Genomic DNA, 22,109 nt, shown 5'->3' with positions numbered 1-22,109 from the left:
GTTGATTGATATGATTTAAGTGTCATACACCTACCGGTACCCAGCCCACATGGGCTTACAAGACTACAGAACAAAATAACATTTGACAAATTATATGCATACAGTGATCATTGCCGGTACAGCTATCATTTAGCCGCGCTACACAACCGGCTACCATCTAGCCGCGCTACACAACCGGCTACCATCTAGCCGCGCTACACATCCAGCTACCATCTAGCCGCGCTACACAACCGGCTACCCTCTAGCCGCGCTACACAACCGGCTACCATCTAGCCGCGCTACACATCCAGCTACCATCTAGCCGCGCTACACATCCAGCTACCATCTAGCCGCGCTACACAACCGGCTACCATCTAGCCGCGCTACACATCCAGCTACCATCTAGCCGCGCTACACAACCGGCTACCATCTAGCCGCGCTACACAACCGGCTACCATCTAGCCGCGCTACACAGCCGGCTACCATCTAGCCGCGCTACACAGCCGGCTACCATCTAGCCGCGCTACACAGCCGGCTACCATCTAGCCGCGCTACACAGCCGGCTACCATCTAGCCGCGCTACACAGCCGGCTACCATCTAGCCGCGCTACACAGCCGGCTACCATCTAGCCGCGCTACACAGCCGGCTACCATCTAGCCGCGCTACACAGCCGGCTACCATCTAGCCGCGCTACACAGCCGGCTACCATCTAGCCGCGCTACACAGCCGGCTACCATCTAGCCGCGCTACACAGCCGGCTACCATCTAGCCGCGCTACACAGCCGGCTACCATCTAGCCGCCCTACACCAACAATACATTTCTCCTTCTCCTCCAGGCATTATGAACAAACATGCCCTGTCTGAAACATGCCCTGTCTGAAACATGCCCTGTCTGAAACAGAATTTAAGCCTCCGCTCGTCCCGTTATCACCAACGTGTCCCTGCTCGTCCCGTTGTCACCAACGTGTTCATGCTCGTCCCGTAACCAGAATACCTCAGGGTTGTCACCAACGTGTCCCTGCTCGTCTCGTAACCAGAATACCTCAGGGTTGTCACCAACGTGTCCCTGCTCGTCTCGTAACCAGAATACCTCAGGGTTGTCACCAACGTGTCCCTGCTCGTCTCGTAACCAGAATACCTCAGGGTTGTCACCAACGTGTCCCGTAACCAGAATACCTCAGGGTTGTCACCAACGTGTCCCTGCTCGTCCCGTAACCAGAATACCTCAGGGCTGTCACCAACGTGTCCCTGCTCGTCTCGTAACCAGAATACCTCAGGGTTGTCACCAACGTGTCCCGTAACCAGAATACCTCAGGGTTGTCACCAACGTGTCCCGTAACCAGAATACCTCAGGGTTGTCACCAACGTGTCCCTGCTCGTCTCGTAACCAGAATACCTCAGGGTTGTCACCAACGTGTCCCGTAACCAGAATACCTCAGGGTTGTCACCAACGTGTCCCTGCTCGTCCCGTAACCAGAATACCTCAGGGCTGTCACCAACATGTCCCTGCTCGTCCCGTAACCAGAATACCTCAGGGCTGTCACCAACGTGTCCCTGCTCGTCTCGTAACCAGAATACCTCAGGGTTGTCACCAACATGTCTCAGATCCTCATACGTAGGGAAATAAAACAAACACTAAATGGATTCAGATTTCCCCAAGATCACACAGTAGGTACATTCTCTCCTCTGCAGTACTACTGTCTAATACAGAGTTATCCACTAGCTCCCTACTCCTACACACTTTATGTAGACCTGAGAGGAATGCATGCGTGTTTTCAGGAGTCTTTGTCTGAAAATCCTGTGTGTTTTCTGTGTTTGTTCAGCCAAGCTGTCTATAATCAACGGGTGTGTGTGCAGGTAAGCTGGGCGGTAGCCACCTGTCTGCGGTTCACATGGCTCTGAGTGCTGTAAACCTGGCCGAGTGTTCAGGCTCCTGTCTCCCCGTGGCCACGCTAGGAGAGATCTACGTCTCTGCAGCCCTACGAGTCAAAGCCAGCCTACCCAGACTCCTTCACTTCTCCTCCGTGAGTAACCGAGTTAGGTTACCAAGTGGTGTGGGGGAGAGGGGGAGGTGTTGGCTATAATGTGTGGTTTGTTGCTCAGTGTATCGTGCGTGTCTCTACCTCGTTACTCACTCCTGTATCTACATGTCTCTCTCCATCCCCAGCGTGTGTTCCTGAGCAGTGCCCGCCAGGCGTGTCTCTCCTCCAGTGGCAGTGTCCCCCCGGCCATGCAGTGGCTCTGTCACCCTCTGGGCCACCGCTTCTTTGTGGACGGGGACTGGGCCGTCCGCAGCACCCCCAAAGATAGCATCTACAGCCAGGCAGGGAACACAGGTCAGTACTGTAGACACACCTGCTGCACTGTTGGAACTAGAAGCACAAGCATTTCACTACACCCGCAACAACATCTGCTAAACACGTGTATGTGACCAACAGCACCTTATTCCCTGGTATATAGTGTACAACTATTGACAAGAGCCCCTCAGAAGAATGAGCGTTGAGAGGCTCTACAGGTGGGCAGCTTGTGTCTTTATGAAAGGAAACGCCTGTCATGGAAACTGGTTATGATGAAAGCAATATGGGCAACAAGTTTTCATTGTCTAAATTGGTTGCCATGACTATGCTAACCCTAATTATTCTCTCTCTCTCTGTCTCCGTAGTGGACCCTCTGGCCCAGGTGACCCAGGCCTTTAGGGAACACCTTTTGGAGAAGGCTCTATACTGTGTGGCCCAGCCCCGGGGGGAGAAGACCCCCAGTGATGGAGAAGGGTAGGTGCAACACACAGCCAAATAGTGTTCTCAGGTTATCTGCAGAAGTCTTAAAAGTTGACTTTATCAATCCCACAGAATTTTAGCCAGTGGTGGCTAAAGTTAGCTGATGTTTCTAGTGGCTGTAAAAAAAAAACATTTTAAAAAGGCCCATAGTCTACTTTCAGGGCGTGGAGAACCATCTAACATTGAGTTGTAAAATACAGAATGTTGACTTATTAATATTTTAGGCCTTATTTTGTCTTAAATTGTCTACAATCCCTTTTTGAACAAGCCTTTTACGTCTTTTAAATACTTTTAACTAACTACAGTTGAAGTCGAAAGTTTACATACACCTTAGACAAATACATTTAAACTCAGTTTTTCACAATTCCTGACATTTAATCCTAGTAAAAATTCCCTGTCTTAGGTCAGTTAGGATCATCACTTTATTTTAAGAATGTGAAATGTCAGAATAATAGTAGAGAGAATGATTTATTTCAGCTTTTATTTCTTTCATCACATTCCCAGTGGGTCAGAAGTTTACATACACTCAATTAGTATTTGGTAGCATTGCCTTTAAATGGTTTAACTTGTGTCAAACGTTTCAGGTAGCCTTCCACAAACTTCCCACAATAACTTGGGTGAATTTTGGCCCATTCCTCCTGACAGAGCGGGTGTAACTGAGTCATTTATTTATTTATTTTTTACCTTTTATTTAATTAGGCAAGTCAGTTAAGAACAAATTCTGATTTTCAATGACTGCCTAGGAACAGTGGGTAAACTGCCTTGTTCAGGGGCAGAAAGACAGAATTGTTTTACCTTGTCAGCTCAGCGATTCAATAGTGCAACCTTTCGGTTAATAGACGAACGCTCTAACCACTAGGCTACCTGCCGCGGTTTGTAGGCCTCCTTGCTCGCACACGCTTTTTCAGTTCTGTCCTCAAATGTTCTATAGGATGGGGTCAGGGCTTTGTGATGGCCACTCCAATACCTTGACTTTGTTGTCCTAAGGCCATTTTGCCACAACTTTGGAAGTATGCTTGGGGTCATTGTCCATTTGGAATAGCCATTTGCAATCACGCTTTAACTTCCTGACTGATGTCTTGAGTTGTTGCTTCAATATATCCACATAATATTCCTCCTCATGATGCCATCTATTTTATGAAGTACACCAGTCCCTCCTGCAGCAAAGCACCCCACAACATGATGCTGCCACCCCCGTGCTTCACGGTTGGGATGGTGTTCTTCGGCTTGCAAGCCTCCCCCTTTTTCCTCCAAACATAACGATGGTCATTATTGGCAAACAGTTCTATTTTTTTTCATCAGACCAGAGGACATTTCTCCAAAAAGTACGATCTTTGTTCCCATGCTCATTTGCAAACCGTAGTCTGGATGATTTTTTATGGCGGTTTTGGAGCAGTGGCTTCCTCCTTGCTGAGCGGCCTTTCAGGTTATGTCGATATAGGACTTGTTTTTCTGTATCTATACGGATATAGACACTTTTGTACCTGTTTCCTCCAGCATCTTCACAAGGTCCTTTGCTGTTGTTCTGGGATTGATTTGCACTTTTCACACCAAAGTACATTCATCTCTAGGAGACAGAACGCGTCTCCTTCCTGAGTGGTATAACGGTTGCGTGGTCCCATGGTGTTTATACTTGCATACTATTGTTTGTACAGATGAACATGGTACCTTCAGGTGTTTGGAAATTGCTCCCAAGGATGAACCAGACTTGTGGAGGTCTATAATTATTTTCTGAGGCTGATTTCTTTTGATTTTCCCATGATATCAAGCAGTGGCACTGAGTTTGAAGGTAGGCCTTGAAATACATCCACAGGTACACCTCCAATTGACTCAAATGATGTCAATTAGCCTATCCGAAGCTTCTAAAGCCATGACAATTTTCCAAGCTGTTTAAAGGCACAGTGAACTTAGTGTATGTGAACTTCTGACCCACTGGAATTGTGAAACAGTGAATTTTAAGTGAACTAATCTGTCTGTAAACAATTGTTGGAAAACTTACTTGTGTCATGCAAAAAGTAGATGTCCTAACCGACTTTCCAAAACTATAGTTTGTTAACAAGAAATTTGTGGAGTGGTTGAAAAACGAGTTTTAATGACTCCAATCTAAGTGTATGTAAACCTCCGACTTCAACTGTAAGCTGTGTGTGTTCTCTCAAGGACAACTAATAGTCTTTTAAATACTTATAACTCAGCTGTGTGTGCATTCCTCAGGGAGAACTAATAGTCTTTTAAGTACTTTTAACTAACTAAACTGTGTGTGTATTCCCCAGGGAGTATGCGGATGCTCTGGAGTACCTTCAGCTGTTGACTAGTGCATCAGACGCCGCCGGAGCCAACACCCAGTCCTTCGCCATCGGATCCAACATGGCCACCGTCACTGGTATGACTCCTGGCCTTATATTTATGTGTCTATATGCTGTGGTCCGAGTTTCACCTCTGCAGTTCAGGCAAAATACTGGGTACTCTCTCATTTAGGGTGTACTTGACAGTGTATCTGTAGTCTAAAGTGGCTTCCTCTTCTTATCTCCTTTCCTTCAGTCACACTGATCTTCAGTAACATGTCTCTATCTTCTGACATTGCTTCCACTGATCCCTGTGTTGTCAGATCAGTGCAATCAAAGACAAGGAGAGGAAGCCACTCTAGACTGTTGAGATGCCCCCTCAGATAGCCTCGCTCCTTTCAGCACCTCTCTCTCTCGCTCATTTTCTCTGAGAGGAGATGGGAGGTTAAAAGGCATGGTCCTCTGCATCGCTCCATCTACCAGTCCTGTCAAGCCTCTAATCATCTTGGAGAAGTAGCTAGAGAAGGAAGAGCGTTTGAAAGGAGACTTTTCTTGGCATGGTGTTAGATTGCCCAGTCAGCATAGCTGTCTCTTTGTGTGAGTGTGCGTTTGATTGGATGTGATTTATTAGGATCTCCATTAGCCGACGCCAATGGGAGCTATTCTTACTGGGGTACGACACATAACCAAAAATACTTTACAGACAAAATACTTTACATTTTAAAGTGTGTGTGTGTGTACGCGCATCTATCAGTTACACATACGTCAGTACATACACACAACAAGTAGGTCACATGGGGGAGAGGCGTTTTTTATTATTATTTGTAAAAATGTATTTCACCTTTTTATTTAACTAGGTAGACCAGTTGAGAACAAGTTCTCATTTACAACTGAGACCTGGCCAAGATAAAGCAAAGCAGTGCGACACAAACAACAACACAGAGTTACACATGGAATAAAGAAGCGTACAGTCAATAATACAATAGAAGAAGAAAAAGGGAAAAAAAGAGTCTATATACACTGTGTGCAAATGGTGTGGGGAGGTAGGAGATGTTGGCTTTGGGGATGACCAGTGAGAGGTACCTGCTGGAGCGCGTGCTACGGGTGGGTGTTGTTATCGTGACCAGTGAGCTGAGATAAGGCGGAGCTTTACCTAGCATAGGCTTTTATAGATGACCTGGAGCCAGTAGGTCTGGCGACGAATATGTAGCGAGGGCCAGCCGACTAGAGCATACAGGTTGCAGTGGTGGGTGGTATAAGGGGCTTATAATAGACTGCATCCAGTTTGCTGAGTAGAGTATTGTAAGCTATTTGTTGTGCCGTGAGGTGTTGCTTTATTTGTTTTTTTGAAACCAGGTTTGCTGTTCCATGCACTGTATAATACTGTATATGAGATGGAAGGGAGGTCCATGCACTGTATAATACTGTATATGAGATGGAAGGGAGTTCCATGCACTGTATAATACTGTATAGGAGATGGAAGGGAGTTCCATGCACTGTATAATACTGTATATGAGATGGAAGGGAGTTCCATGCACTGTATAATACTGTATATGAGATGGAAGGGAGGTCCATGCACTGTATAATACTGTATATGAGATGGAAGGGAGTTCCATGCACTGTGTAATACTGTATATGAGATGGAAGGGAGTTCCATGCACTGTATAATACTGTATATGAGATGGAAGGGAGTTCCATGCACTGTATAATACTGTATATGAGATGGAAGGGAGGTCCATGCACTGTATAATACTGTATATGAGATGGAAGGGAGGTCCATGCACTGTATAATACTGTATATGAGATGGAAGGGAGGTCCATGCACTGTGTAATACTGTATATGAGATGGAAGGGAGTTCCATGCACTGTATAATACTGTATATGAGATGGAAGGGAGTTCCATGCACTGTATAATACTGTATAAGAGATGGAAGGGAGTTCCATGCACTGTATAATACTGTATATGAGATGGAAGGGAGTTCCATGCACTGTATAATACTGTATAAGAGATGGAAGGGAGTTCCATGCACTGTATAATACTGTATAAGAGATGGAAGGGAGTTCCATGCACTGTGTAATACTGTATAAGAGATGGAAGGGAGTTCCATGCACTGTATAATACTGTATATGAGATGGAAGGGAGTTCCATGCACTGTGTAATACTGTATAAGAGATGGGAGTTCCATGCACTGTATAATACTGTATATGAGATGGAAGGGAGTTCCATGCACTGTGTAATACTGTATAAGAGATGGAAGGGAGTTCCATGCACTGTATAATACTGTATAGGAGATGGAAGGGAGTTCCATGCACTGTATAATACTGTATAGGAGATGGAAGGGAGTTCCATGCACTGTATAATACTGTATATGAGATGGAAGGGAGTTCCATGCACTGTATAATACTGTATAAGAGATGGAAGGGAGTTCCATGCACTGTGTAATACTGTATAAGAGATGGAAGGGAGTTCCATGCACTGTATAATACTGTATAAGAGATGGAAGGGAGTTCCATGCACTGTGTAATACTGTATATGAGATGGAAGGGAGTTCCATGCACTGTATAATACTGTATAAGAGATGGAAGGGAGTTCCATGCACTGTGTAATACTGTATAAGAGATGGAAGGGAGTTCCATGCACTGTATAATACTGTATATGAGATGGAAGGGAGTTCCATGCACTGTATAATACTGTATATGAGATGGAAGGGAGTTCCATGCACTGTATCATACTGTATAGGAGATGGAAGGGAGTTCCAGGCACTCATGGTTCTGTATAATACTGTATATGAGATGGAAGGGAGCTCCATGCACTCATGGCTCTGTATAATACTGTACGTTTCCTAGAATTTGTTCTGGACCTGGAGACTGTTAAAATACCCCTGGTGTCATGTCTGGTGGGGTAAGTGTGTGTGTCTGTCAGTGCTGTGTCTAAGTTGACTATGCAAACAATTTTGAATTTCCAACACATTCATTTTTATTATAAAAACTCTTAGCCAAGAGAGACTGGCATGCATAGTATTTATATCAGCCCTCTGATTACAAGGAAGAGCCAGACGTGCCGTGCTGTTCTGGTCCAGCTGCAGCTTAACTAGGTCTTTCCTGCAGCACTTGACCATATGACTGGACAATAATCAAGATAAGCTCTAACTAGAGCCTGACAGACTTGCTCTGTGGAGTGTGGTGTCAAAAAAGCAGAGCATCTCTTTATTACTGACGTCTCCCCAGCTTTACAACCATTGAATCTATATGTTTTGAACCTGATAGTTTACAATCTAAGGTAACACCAAGTAATTTAGTCTCCTCAACTTGTTCAATAGCCACAACGTTCATTACCAGATTCAGCTGAGGTCTAGAACTTCGGTAATGATTTGTACCAAATACAATGCTCTTAGTTTAAGAAACCACTTTATTATTGGCCACCCATTCCAGAGTATACTGCTACTCTGTTAAGGGTTTCAGTGACTTCATTAGCTGTGGTTGCTGATGTGTATATGGTTGAATCATCAGCATACATGGACACACATGCTTTGTTTAATGCCAGTGGCAGGTCATTGGTAAAAATAGAAAAGAGTAGAGGGCCTAGAGAGCTGCCCTGCGGTACACCACACTTTACATGTTTTACATTCGAGAAGCTTCCATTAAAGAAAACCCTGATATGGCAGAGGGTGAAAAGCCATAACGCATACATTTTCTCAACAGGTTATGGTTAATAATATCAAAGGCTGCACTGAAATCTAACAGTAAAGCTCCCACAATCTTCTTCTTATATATTTATTTTGTGCCAGTGGAGTACATATTGAGTGCCATTCTCTATAAGCATGCTGAAAGTCTATTGTTAATTTGTTTATTTGGTCAAACACAATTTTTTTCTAACAGTTTGCTAAGCTGGCAGAAACCTGATAGGTCTGCTGTTAGAAGCAGTAAAGGCCGCTTTACCACTCTTGGGTAGCAGAATGACTTTGTCTTCCCTCCAGGCCTGAGGACAAAGACTTTCCTCTGGGCTCAGATTAAAGATATGACAGATAGGAGTGTCTATAGAGTCAGCTACCATCCTCAGTAGCTTTCCATTTGTATTTTTTATTTAACCCTTATTTAACTAGGCAAGTCAGTTAAGAACAAATTCTCATTTACAATGACAGCCTACCATCTAAGTTGTCAATGCCAAGAGGTTTGACATTATTGATCGATGACAATCATTTTCCCACCTCTCCCACACTAACTTTACAAAATTCAAACTTACAATGCTTTTCTGTCAGTATTGTTTTTTTTTATGCATGTGTACGATGGCTCACTGTTCGTTGTTGGCATTTCCTGCCTTAGTTTGCCCACTTTGACAATGAAGTAATCATTGAAATAATTGGCAACATCAAATGGTTTTGTGATGAATCAGCCATCTGATTTGATGAAAGCTGTGTTGGCCCAATGTTAAGCCAAGGAGGTCTTCTCCCTTGGAGAGATGTGGCTATCAGTATAGCTGCAGTATTAGCAGGGTGTGACCATGCCAGAGGGGGAACATGCCAGAGAACAGATTGAAACTCAGGTCGTCATCAGCAGCTGGATTTGATCATGTGTGAAACAGAGAGAGATAAAGGAAGGAATAGTGTCTGTGTTTCAGCATGTCTGGATAGTCCCACATAGATGGTTTGTAGATAGATGTTCTAAACCTGTCAACATCATGTCAACTAACTATCCTCTAACCTTCAACATACATTTAAACCTAGCCCTAAACCTAAACTCTAACCCTAGGCCTCACCCAAAACATAACCCTTGTCCTTATCCTAAACCTAACCCCAAACTTAACCCTAAACATAACCCTGAACTTAACCCCAGCAAGCTGTTGTGTATCAACAGAGTTACAGTTGATATCTCTAGATCAGCTACAGGAACTATCCCAATAATAACCTGTCTCTGTGTGTATTTTCTTTATTGACTGTGTGTAAACCTTGTCTGGGACCTCCAGGCTGTGACCTTCATTCCAAATGGTGGTCGTCGGTTGCCGTGGTGATCATTAACTGGCTCCAAGGAGACGACGCAGCGGCTGAGAGACTGTACCCCGCCGCCGAGCACCTGCCCCGTAGTCTACAGACTGCAGAGTGAGTGTATACACACACACACACACACACACACACACACACACACAGCCGAGGGACTGTACCAAGCTGTTGTAGAACATTCCGGAGTGACATACAGATTACTCCCCCCCACACACACACTTCCCCAGTTCTTCTCCACCACCTTTCTGAAAAGAGTTGTTCATATGGCCTCAGGAGTCCGTTGCCCAAGGCGTCTTTGAACACGTTCCGAGCGGTGCGCGCCATGCTGACCAAACCAGAGAACTGTCAGCTGAGTCTGAGCCACAGTGAGAGGGCCAGCGGCCTGCTGAGAGACAGCCTCAACCTGGGACCACACTGTCACAGCAGCAGCCTAGACAAGGTACACACACACATATATACATCCACACATACACACATATATATATATATATATACACACACACACACACACACACACAGCAGCTATGGCCAGAGCTGTGGTGCATTGTAGTTGCATTGCATGTGTCTCTCAGCTGGGTGCAATGTTCCTGCAGTGCAAGACAGAGCTGGGCCCCATACAGCACAATGGGCAGGAGACATCAACACACCCTGACACACTGTTACTGCCTTTCAAACTAATGTCATTTTCAATACGCACACCATAAGGTTTGCTTCTCTCGGTCTCGGTCTCTCTCTCTCTCTCTCTGTCTCTCTCTCTCTCTCTCTCTGTCTCTCTCTCTCTCTCTGTCTCTCTGTCTCTCTCTCTCTCTCTGTCTCTCTCTCTCTCTCTCTCTGTCTCTCTCTCTGTCTCTCTCTCTCTCTCTCTCTGTCTCTCTCTCTCTGTGTCTCTCTGTCTCTCTCTCTCTCTCTCTCTCTCTCTGTGTCTCTCTCTCTCTCTCTCTCTCTGTCTCTGTCTCTGTCTCTCTCTCTCTCCCCAGGTGGTCCAGTTGCTGCTGTGTGACCTGCTGCTGGTGATGCGGACTAACGTGTGGCGTCTGCAGCAGAGCTCCAGTCCCGGGGGTCTCTCCTTGCAGGCCTCCCCGGCCGAGCTGCACGGCTTCCAGCAGGACCTCTCCTCCCTCAGGAAGCTGGCCCAGAGCTTCAGGCCCGCCATGCGCAGGGTAGGACGTGGAGGAAGACATGCATACACATGTAGACACGGGCACATACGTGTATATGGACACAGGTTGATCTAGGTAGATTTCTGACTTCTCACTCATCAAACACTGTTCTCTCTCCCTCTCAGTTGTTTCTTCATGAGGCAACCGCCAGGCTGATGGCTGGGGCCAGTCCCACACGAACACATCAGCTCCTGGACCGCTCGCTCAGACGCAGAGCCACCCCCGGAGCCAAGACGGGTAACTGCAGAGAGGGTTTTTTGTAGTTTGCGTGTGTGAGAAAGGTTGGAAGTTCTGTGGGTTTTGTGTGCCTTTTTAAGCCTTTCATAATGAGGTCGAAAGGGACACGGCGCGATATGAGTGTTACCTGTGTAGTATCCCTCTCTGTATCCCCACAACTCACCTGTGTGTGTAGTATCCCTCTCTGTATCCCCACAACTCACCTGTGTGTGTAGTATCCCTCTCTGTATCCCCACAACTCACCTGTGTGTGTAGTATCCCTCTCTGTATCCCCACAACTCACCTGTGTGTGTAGTATCCCTCTCTGTATCCCCACAACTCACCTGTGTGTGTGTGTAGTATTCCTCTCTGTATCCCCACAACTCACCTGTGTGTGTGTGTGTGTGTGTGTAGTATCCCTCTCTGTATCCCCACAACTCACCTGTGTGTGTGATTCTACAGAGGAGTGTGAGATGCGTCCTGGCCAGAGGGAGCAGGCTGAGGCGGTGATGTTGGCGTGTCGCTACCTGCCCCCCTCCTTCCTGTCGGCACCGGGCCAGCGGGTGGGCATGCTGGCGGACGCAGCGCGGACACTGGAGAAGCTGGGGGACAAGCGCACCCTCCACGACTGCCAGCAGATGATCATTAAGCTGGGCAGCGGCACCACTGTCACCTCTGCCTAGACGATACAGAGCGAGGCAGAGAGACCAGCCCCACACACACACACACACACACACACACAAATGGATGGAGGTTTTTGGCATTTGGCCTGCAGCTGACGAACAGACATACAGACAGTCTAACTAGACATTGAGAATCATATCAGGCATACAGACAGACGAATGAACATACCTGACAGTTACCTGCCATTAGTTTCATATCACCTGTCAGTAGACAGCTCTCAGAGTGACAGTTTAGCAGGGGAGGACTTCACCCCAGTAAAGTGTTGCTGTTGACATTGTTGACATGATCTGCAATGTAAGCTAGTCATCATCCACCAGGATATATAGGTTCACGGTTCTGGTTCTTTTCTATTCCCCTGCGTGAAATGCACTGTAGTGGCGGAGTGTGTCCACTGGGTGGGGTTCTGGCGCCCTCTGCAGGACTGTGAAGGTGTGATGGCTGGGAGTGTGTGTGTGTGTGTGTGAGAGAGAGAGAAGGGGAAAGGTTTTTACCTGCAGTTGTACACTACTAGCCCCATGTTTTGATTGGACGATGCACCTTACAAAGCGAAGCATTCTTGTTGTGATTGGTGTGTTTAGAGAGTGGCTGTCTGTCTGATTGGCTGCGGTGGGAGGAGGAAACTGCGTTGGGACAGACTGGTCTCTTTGAGGAGCACAACATTTCAGAAAAAAATGGAAATATATCGTATAGAGCAGACGGTTTTCTCTATCATGTTGAAAAGAGGACCATGACAGATCTATACATTGTGTTTCTATCTGCGATGGTCTGAAATGTTGCATCTCTGTCACATCTTTTAATCTGCACTGGCCCAGAGGGGCTGTATTTGAGGAGTTGTGTAATGTTGTAGCTTTTCCTTTTCATATTATTTTCTTTATCGTTGTTGCTGTGTATATATTTTACAATGTATTTATAATCTGTCTGAGATTTGTTCTGCTCATCAGTATTTTCCATTGGCCGGGTGATCATTATTACTTTCCACCCTCATTGTGTAGCATAGGCAGAGGCTTGGGGTCCAATGGGGAGTATGGATGAGTCCCAAATGGCGCCCTATTCTCTATATAGTGCACTACTTCCTATAGACCCTAGTCAAAAGTAGTGCAGCACAAAAGGGAATAGGGTGCCATTTGGTATGTGTTACTCAACCTATGTTTGTTGCCATAGTTGGTAAGTGTATCAAAAAAGGGGACAGTGTCCATGTGCTTTTGGGGCCAAGGAGTGTCAAAGACCATTCAATATTGTCATCAGACTCATGTGAGCCTTTGCACTATTGTGCAAGGTGTGTGCTGCCATTATGATGATATCAGAAAGAATTGGAGGTGTTGAGTCCTCAAGCGATAGGCTCCAGTCTAGGGTTGAGCCGCTGGGCCACCCATAACAGAACATTGACTTTAATGGGAATGTCCATTCTAGTAATTCTATTTCTATGGTGGTGACCCCCCCCCCCCCCAAGTCACTCCGTTCAAGACCAGTAGCTTACAAAAGAGCCCGAGTCTCATCTAGTATTTCTAGATCTCATGATTTAATTGACTCTTGTTATTATCATCTTCTTCAAAAGAAGGCCTGTAGTGAGGCTGCCACACCCTCCTGTAGTCAGGCCCCTGGGTCCTGTTCACTAGGCCCCAAATGGAAGAAAATGGGTTGTTCTTGTCCAATAAGAAACTGTTATTTTTGTTTTCCATTGCAAAACGTTTTTAAAACGTGTGCTCCTTTTGAACAGGGACCCATATGTTAAAAAGACAGAGTGAAAGAGTTGTGTGTACAACGCTGTTCCAGAACCACAGTTTTTGTTTTCAGAAGACTGTAAAACCCCATTTGGTTCTTTAGCATGCTTTTGTTGTGTTTATCCCAGGACATGCTAGTTTGTAATAGTGTATCATTGTAAATGACTGACTGAGGGACACTGGACTGATGATTCCTTCCCAGTGTGTTGGGTCAGTCTGTGGTGTGACTGTGTTAAATCATCACAACCACATCTGAACATGTAGTATTATTATTATTTAGTTTCTTAATCAACATATTATTTCCTTTCCTGTCTTTCTCCTTCTTTGCTCATTGGTTTATTCCTGGATATGTAAATAAAAATACAATTTTGTAACGAAATGCCTAAGGGTCTCTTGTGGTGCTTTGATGGGGGGTGTAGGGTGTGGGGGGGTGAGAGAAACTGAAACTACCCAACTGTTGCTAGTCCTAATCCCTGATCCTACAAGAAAATCTGATGTTCCCTTGAGAAAGGCACTTAACCCTAATTGCTCCAGGGTCACTGTTGATAATGGCTGACCCTGGCTGTGACCCCACTCTCAGAGGGTCTCTCAGGGAGAGTGGGATAGGCAAAAAAAACATTTTATTTAACCTTTATTTAACTAGGCAAGTCAGTTAATTAAGAACACATTCTTAATTCCAATGAAGGCCTAGGAACAGTGGGTTAACTACCTGGGTTAATTTACACATGGGTATTATTACACACGTGTATATGTGTGAAATAGGACAAATACCTGCAAAATAAATATTATTATAAAGTATTATCAGTATAGTTCTATATTTGGCTCCAAAATGAACTAAATAAAATTAAAACCACCATGAAATTAAAAAAAAAAGTTTTTTGCCTTCTGTTGTTTGTCGAATCTGGCGGGTAAATTCCTCCAGGAGATGGAGATGTTGTGCATTGCTGTCACCATACTACATACAGGTCGAGACCGGAGCTGGAGCGGAGCTCGCCCAATTTGACTGGAGGTTGGCTTGAGATTTCCAAAGGTTGGGGCTACAATTTTGCTCCAGTACTGCTCCACAAGCGCTCACTTTACGAGCTCCGTGCATGCCTGGCCCAGCAGCATTTCTAGTCTACTTGTGTGCTGCTACAGCCCCTTGCTGTAGCTACTGTCATGGAGTTTACTAAATATGTTCATAAAGAAACTGGTGAAACACTCAGGTGAAAAATCAAGGTCACTTACAAAGATAAGGAGGACCAAGAGCAAGAGAAGGATTGCGGACGTGTAGTGTCCACAACTAAAGAATCAATGTGGAATCTGAAAAGATACGTATCCTGATTCACCTTTTAATGTTTTTTCAAATACTTTCCATTCAAATCCATATGGTTTGGTTTCAATACTTCAAAACCAATTGGTAGGTCCAGGTATTCACAGAAATAGATGGGTGTTGGTTGATTGGAGTGAATTTGGAATGGCAGTGTGTCACGTCCTGACCTTAGTTCCTTTTTTATGTCTCTGTTTAGGTTTGGTCAGGGTGTGAGTTGGGGTGGGCATTCTGTGTTTTGTAGTCTAGGTTTTGTATTTCTATGTGTTTGGCCTGGTATGGTTCCCAATCAGAGGCAGCTGGCAATCGTTGTCTCTGATTGAGAACCATACTTAGGCAGCCTGTTTTCCCACTATGGGTTGTGGGTAGTTATTTTCTGTTCAGTGTGTTTTGCACCTGACGGAGCTGTTTCGGTTGTTCTTTTGTATTTAGTGTTCAGTTCTATTTGATAAATGATGAACACGTACCACGCTGCACCTTGGCCCTCACCTTCTTCCACCAACAGCCGTTACACTGTGTTTTTCACTCTCGGGGGCACAGAGCAGTTTTTAGCAGAGGGTGGGAAAGGACATGGGGCATAGAGTGGTGGACAAGCACCACTCCATAAGAGAGCGATGAACAGGATTTCCACCCACAACCCTGCTCACAGGCTCTGCACCACACTAACATAAAACTAGCATTCATACAGTCATTTGGGCTATTATCAGCAGTAAAATACTGTGAAAGTTTTACTGCAGCATGCTGTCAATTATGGTGCATTGTGGGAACATTTTGTGCGTGTGTGTGGGGGGGGGGGGGTAATTGCTGTATATGGCATTTTTGGTGGGTTGAAAACATTTTGACCACGAGTGGTATTGTTGTTTCTGTCTTATGTTTAGGAGTGTCTTATAGGAGGCTATATTAATAGTGCTGTACCAATTTAACTGGTATGTGGTAGTAATGCCCATCAATTTAACAGATTAACAGACAGATTAGAGTGGCAGCAAGTCTTAAACCTTTAATGCTTGAGCATTTTTCCATGTCTTTTTTTTAACCTGTTTTGCCCTGTAGTGGCTGTCAGTTTGGAAAGACGCTCCTGAACTTTGGCGATTACTAAGTATTTTTTTTTAATCTCCCGCTTTGGGCTGGATGTGTCAATGTGTAGTTCATACATGCAGAATTAGTCTTACCTCAATTAGCCACCAAATCCCGAGTTTGAAAGCAACTGTTTTTTCTAGAACTGTGCTCCACCATTTCCCAAAAATGTTCCCCCCGTGAGGGCCAGCCCCTTTGCAATTACAGTTATAGCCTGTGCTTGACTTGGACTAAAATAGGTGCCAGTACTCATTTCGGGTGCCGGTTTTGTTTACATTTATGTGCAGGAGCTCCACAATACTGTTGAGCTAATAAGAGGTGCAGGAGCGCCACAATACTGTTGAACTACTAAGAGGTGCAGGAGCTCCACAATACTGTTGAGCTAATAAGAGGTGCAGGTACTCCACAATACTGTTGAGCTAATAAGAGGTGCAGGTACTCCACAATACTGTTGAGCTAACAAGAGGTGCAGGAGCTCCTCAATACTGTTGAGCTAATAAGAGGTGCAGGAGCTCCACAATACTGTTGAGCTAATAAGAGGTGCAGGAGCTCCACAATACTGTTGAGCTAACAAGAGGTGCAGAAGCTCCACAATACTGTTGAGCTAATAAGAGGTGCAGGAGCTCCACAATACTGTTGAGCTAATAAGAGGTGCAGGAACAATACTGTTGAGTTAATAAGAGGTGCAGGAATTCAAGAACTAGAACATTTGAGATGCCGGTACTCCTGCCCATGTCAAGCACTGGTCCTAGCCAATGAGCTTCAGCCCTTTGCCATTTGAGTGACAGTTAGCAAGATGCGCACACATAGCACAGCGAGAGAGTTAGAGAGAGAGCAATGACGTGGTGCACATATCTGCCCATACTGTATGTGAGGTAGTACGCAATATTCGGGGACCACTTTCGTCTTGTGAATGCATCTTTCAGAATTACTGGCTAAAAAGTATACAAACGTACTGCTGAATCTCTTTCAGGTTTCTAGAAGGGCAAGTAATATAAACCACCAAATATTTATTGATGTGCTGTAATGTGTAAACACCTGACCTTTCAGCCAGCCTGCTTGTACCAATTCCATGTAATTATAGTAAAATACTGTGAAATACAAATCCCATCTCCACTCAATGAACTTCGTTCATTCATCCAGTCAATTATTCATGCATTCATCATTCTACGGTATTATACTGTGTCATTACACAGTACTTGCTTTGATACTGTGTTTAGATTACAGTAGGTGTACTACAATATGAAATACATATAACTTACTTGCCACTTTGCCGCCTGTTAGTTACTGTCAAATCCACGCAAGCCCTTTACAGTGTAGCTATCACTAGCTAACAGAGAAACATAGCTAGCTAACAGGGAAACATAGCTAGCTAACAGGGAAACATAGCTAGCTAACAGGGAAACATGTCATTCTTCTTACATGTGCTACTAAAGTTAAAAAGCTTTGGATTGGTGTAAACATGGTTTAGAGTGTTTACAACATACGTTTAGCACCAGTCTCAGCGCTCTTTCTTTTTCAATCCAAGTCACATTGAGATTGACTTTATTTTAGAAACCGAACCTAACTTATGACCTGACCCATGACCTTATGTATTGCTGCTGCTCCAACGCATGCTTTCTGTCCTTAACACTGAAACTGAAACGGAATAATATAACAACGAATAGAAATATGTTGATACAACTAAAAGTAAATCAAAACTAGCAGGTCTGAAAATGAACTGAAACTAAACTGAATTTAACATAAAAAGCTACATTCTAGAAATACACTTGAATATAAAACAACTAAACTATGATAACCTTGGTGTGTGTACTGTGTGTGTGTGTGTGTGTGTGTGTACTGTGTGTGTGTGTGTGTGTGTGTGTGTGTGTACTGTGTGTGTGTGTGTGTGTGTACTGTGTGTGTGTGTGTGTGTGTGTGTGTGTGTGTGTGTACTCTGTGTGTGTGTGTGTGTGTGTGTGTGTGTGTACTGTGTGTGTGTGTGTGTGTGTGTGTGTGTGTGTGTGTGTGTGTGTAGTGTGTGTGTGTACTGTGTGTGTGTGTGTGTGTGTACTGTGTGTGTGTACTGTGTGTGTGTGTGTGTGTGTGTGTGCACCTTTGTGTGTCATGACATGTCCTATTCTTACATCTGTATTTCTGTCCTCACAGTCTGTCATTAATGATCACAAATGTGTGTCTGTGTGTCAGTGTAGATTTGGAAGAAGATGAGAAAAAAAGAACAGTCCTTGGTCTGGGCAGCGTTGAAAGGTGCTGGTATATTTGACATTGGCGTTACAAAAACATTTCACACAAATTGATGCTGTAGTGTCATCGATTCAAACAATGAAAACATGAACAATAAAAAACACTGCATGCTCAACTTAGAACGAGTGACATTCCCAAAAGTCTCTTTTCTGAATGGATTCTTTTAATAACATTTTTATAAGCAATAACATATTCATTTTATAGAAAATAAACATCTCTAGGAAATACTATACACAATTATATTAGTACATCACATCTTACAGTTAAACAGCGTCAAATACTTATATACACCATTAAATAATGAGAGCATCATAATCAAGAATCAGAAGAAGAAGAGGTTTGTGGTGTGATGCTTTGCTCTTGTCTGTACTGTACGCCCTAATACTGTATGTGTCCACTGATATGAAGTACTAAAGTACTGTACACTACACCCTAAAGTAGTACTGAAGTACTGTACACTACATCCTAAAGCAGTACTGAAGTACTGTACACTACACCCTAAAGAGGCTGTCTGTGTGTGTGAGAATGCTGCAGTAAGGGGAACAGGCTACGCTACTGTGAGTGCCACATACAGAGAAAGGAATGAGAGAGACACTTGATGTGGAGTCAGAAAACTGAAACAGTCCGAATACGGACACTGTACAACAGTCACGGTTCCCCATTTAATGGGGAGGACTGTGTTACTGTACGGTGTCCATATTATGACATATTTGAGTCTCTGTACGGTTGATTCAGCTCTATGGTGCTGAGAACTCAAGTCGTGTAGGACTAAGAATCTATTGGAGTCGAATACTTGTTCATTTTTATGGAGACAGCAGCCTTTGGTGATGGAGATGATGGACAGAGATATTGATGAAGAACTGTGGTGAGATGAGATGACGACGTGTGAGATGATGCCGGCCGGGCCCTATGCCCTGACCTTTAACCTTTATGGTGATGATGTGGCGTCTACTGTACATCATGTTGTATGAGCACACGTCTGAACTTCGACTCGGTGACCTCCAGAGTTTTGACCACCCCCCAATATCCAAATTAGCACACTACCCACTTAGAATGAAGCAATGTATAAGGCATGCATTCTAAAGTAGTACGCTAGTGTGAATATTGAAACCTTTATTTTTATAAAAATGTTTAATTGAACACAAAGCGGGACAGATACCAACGCTGACTCAGTGGTGTCGTATAGCCGTAATATGCACATCAAAATACATACCGGAAGAAGAGCGTTATATTCAGTCATTTTTTCTTTCTGTCGATATCAGAATCATATTTAGAATCTGTTAAAACACGCAATGTACATTTTTATAACACTTAAGCGCACATTGAGATACATCCAGGGGAGGGGCGGCTTCTTTTGACGCATGACATCTTGAATTGGAACACGCTCGTTCCCTTCCTTGTACAAGCACACACACACACAGTCCATGTCACACACACACAGTTGATGTCACACACACACCGCGACCTGGAACTCGGACAGCAGAGCCGGAGGGGGCCTATTCTGGCCAATCGCAATCCACCAGGTGTCCAAAAATGATAGCAAACCGTTCCAGAGGCAGATCAGTGCAGCGTGAATTTAAAACCGCTCCCTGTCTCTCCCCATCTCTCCCCCCCTCTCTCTCTCTCTCTCCCCATCTCTCCCCCCCTCTCTCTCTGGAGGGGTGGTCTCTAAGTAACCATGGCTGCCAGGTGTCTAGACTCCAGACACAGACAGACAGGGCTGTGAAAGACTCTCTCAAAACACCGCAGTCCGTCTGTCCGTGAAGGAGACTGTCTGTTAGACAGACAATGCAGTCCCTCTCTCTGTCTCTCTGTCTGGTTATCAGGGGTGGCTGAGATAAAGCAGTGCCGTTGCCAGGGGTTACGGGGGTTGCTCTGAGGGACCTGCTGTCTTGTGTCTGTATTGCTGCCATCGGTGGTGCCTCAGAGGATCCCCAGCCGTCCCCATTGGCTGATGCGTCTGTCCGTCATGACGTCTCATCATGACTCCTCATCATCAGGTTTGGGTGGGGGGGATGTCCTATCTGTCTGTCTGTCTGTCATACTGCATAGGTGATGCTCACTGGGGCTGGGTAGTGCTCTATTTTACAAAGCCTGGAAGACAAAGACAAATTATGTATGAGGGCGATTGCTCTTCACTTCAAAACACGTGCACAAAGATAATGTTATATATGAAAAAAAATGAATATTGTGCTTTTGAGAGTGTATGGGTGATCTGTGTGTGTTGTGTCATACTGTCTGCAGGTTCAGTAGGTCTCTCTCTCTCTCTCTGGACATATGTACTCATGCCTGCTGAAATAGAACGCACCAGCACTCACAGCACTGCAATGTGTGTGTGTTATTCTCCATGGCCAGCGCAGGATGGGACCTTTAATTGCCATGGTCACTGCAAACATGAAAGCTGCAGTGTCTGTGTGCCTGAGTCTCTGCTCTGAGCTAACATGAAAGCTGCAATGTGTGTGCTTGCGCGCTGGTGTGTGTGTGTGTGGTTCTGCACAACTGTAGACATGAAAGCTAGCTGCAGTGTGCGGTAGTGGAGGATGGAGGATGCAGCTGGCCAGTGAACTGGCTTCTGTGAATGACAAGGTGGGAACGCCTACTAACTATAATGGTGGGGTGCTTCCCCTTATCCTCGGTAGTCTCTCTCTCTCTCGTTCTCTCTCTCTCTCTCTCTCTGTCTCTCTCTCTGTCTCTCTCTCTCGCTCTCTCTCTCTGTCTCTCTCTCGCTCTCTCTCTCTTGCTCTCTCTCTCTTTCTGAATCTCTCTCCCTCTCTCTCTCTTTCTCTTGCTGAATCTCTCTCCCTGTGTCTCTCAGTATTCTCTTTCTCTTCTGTCTCTCTATATTCTCTCTCTTTCTCTCTCTCTATATGTAGTCTCTGTCTCCCTTTCTCATTCTCTTTGTATCTCTGAGTCTCTCTGTGATGTAACGGCCCGCTGCTCTCCTTTTGTTTCTACACATCCGCAGAGAACACAAAAACAGCCCCTGTTTGTCTCCTACTGTGTGTGTAATATGTGTTGTGAGTGTGTGTGTGTGTGTGTGTTTGTGAACATTCACAATGTTCATACGTTTTTGTGTGAGTTTGCACAATATGTGCCTGCTGTTTGTGTGTGCCTGTGTATATGTCTGCCTGTTGTGTGTGTGCGCTTGCCTGTGTGTGTGTGTGTGTGTGTGCCTGTGTGTGGGTGCCTGTGTGTATCTGTGCCTGTGTGTGTGCGTTTGCCTGTGTGTGTGTATGTGCCTCTGTGTATGTGCCTGTGTGTGTGTGTAACTGTTTGTGTGTGCCTGTGTGTGTGTGTGCCTGTGTGCGGGTGTGTGTGTGGGCCTGTGTGTGTGCGTTTGCCTGTGTGTGTGTATGTGCCTGTGTGTGTGTGTGCCTGTCTGTGTGTGCCTGTGTGTGTGTGTGCCTGTGTGCGTGTGTGTGTGTGGGCCTGTGTGTGCAGCAGTTCCCTGCCCATGTGAGATTGCTCCCTTCCTCCCTCCTTTCCTTCCTCCATCCCTCCTGCTGGTGTCTGTGTCTGTGTTGTAGAACAGTGAGAGGAGGAGAGCAGAGGAGCAGAGAACAGAGGCAGAGTTCCATGGAGACCTGGGTGGGGTGGGTGGGGGGGTGGGGGGGTGGGGGGTTGTGCCTGGGATTGTGTCTGTGTATCTTTACTGCTCTCTGATT

At 45.1% G+C, this 22,109-nt stretch overlaps 2 protein-coding genes across 4 annotated transcripts in view; one reads left to right on the top strand and one right to left on the bottom strand.

Moving 5' to 3' along the window:
* Nucleotides 1–22,109, top strand: part of LOC110486859 (sterol regulatory element-binding protein 1) — a 46,282-nt gene that overhangs the window by 20,164 nt on the left and 4,009 nt on the right. For 2 of the 3 annotated variants that reach the window (XM_036941593.1, XM_036941592.1), the window contains exons 11-19: nucleotides 1,838–2,004; nucleotides 2,148–2,316; nucleotides 2,643–2,751; nucleotides 5,028–5,137; nucleotides 10,003–10,135; nucleotides 10,310–10,475; nucleotides 11,014–11,196; nucleotides 11,322–11,433; nucleotides 11,875–14,196. In XM_036941593.1, the coding sequence (XP_036797488.1) occupies nucleotides 1,838–2,004; nucleotides 2,148–2,316; nucleotides 2,643–2,751; nucleotides 5,028–5,137; nucleotides 10,003–10,135; nucleotides 10,310–10,475; nucleotides 11,014–11,196; nucleotides 11,322–11,433; nucleotides 11,875–12,095 (1,370 nt within the window). In that variant the 3' untranslated portion in view covers nucleotides 12,096–14,196. Of the gene's footprint in view, nucleotides 1–1,837; nucleotides 2,005–2,147; nucleotides 2,317–2,642; nucleotides 2,752–5,027; nucleotides 5,138–10,002; nucleotides 10,136–10,309; nucleotides 10,476–11,013; nucleotides 11,197–11,321; nucleotides 11,434–11,874; nucleotides 14,197–22,109 lie in introns of those variants that run through there. The other variant, XR_005035610.1, reaches the window with a different exon arrangement.
* The window catches only part of LOC118938331 (retinoic acid-induced protein 1), a 230,465-nt gene continuing 226,791 nt past the window's right edge, over nucleotides 18,436–22,109 (bottom strand). Inside the window, exon 5 of the mRNA XM_036941591.1 lies at nucleotides 18,436–20,538. Within this exon, the coding sequence (XP_036797486.1) occupies nucleotides 20,530–20,538 (9 nt within the window). The 3' untranslated portion in view covers nucleotides 18,436–20,529. The remainder of the gene's footprint in view (nucleotides 20,539–22,109) is intronic.

This window comes from Oncorhynchus mykiss, chromosome 13, assembly GCF_013265735.2.
Source record: "Oncorhynchus mykiss isolate Arlee chromosome 13, USDA_OmykA_1.1, whole genome shotgun sequence".
NCBI classification, from domain to species: Eukaryota; Metazoa; Chordata; class Actinopteri; order Salmoniformes; family Salmonidae; genus Oncorhynchus; species Oncorhynchus mykiss.
The sequence above is the reverse complement of the archived record's forward strand: the minus strand, read 5'-3'. Positions and strand labels throughout refer to the sequence as shown.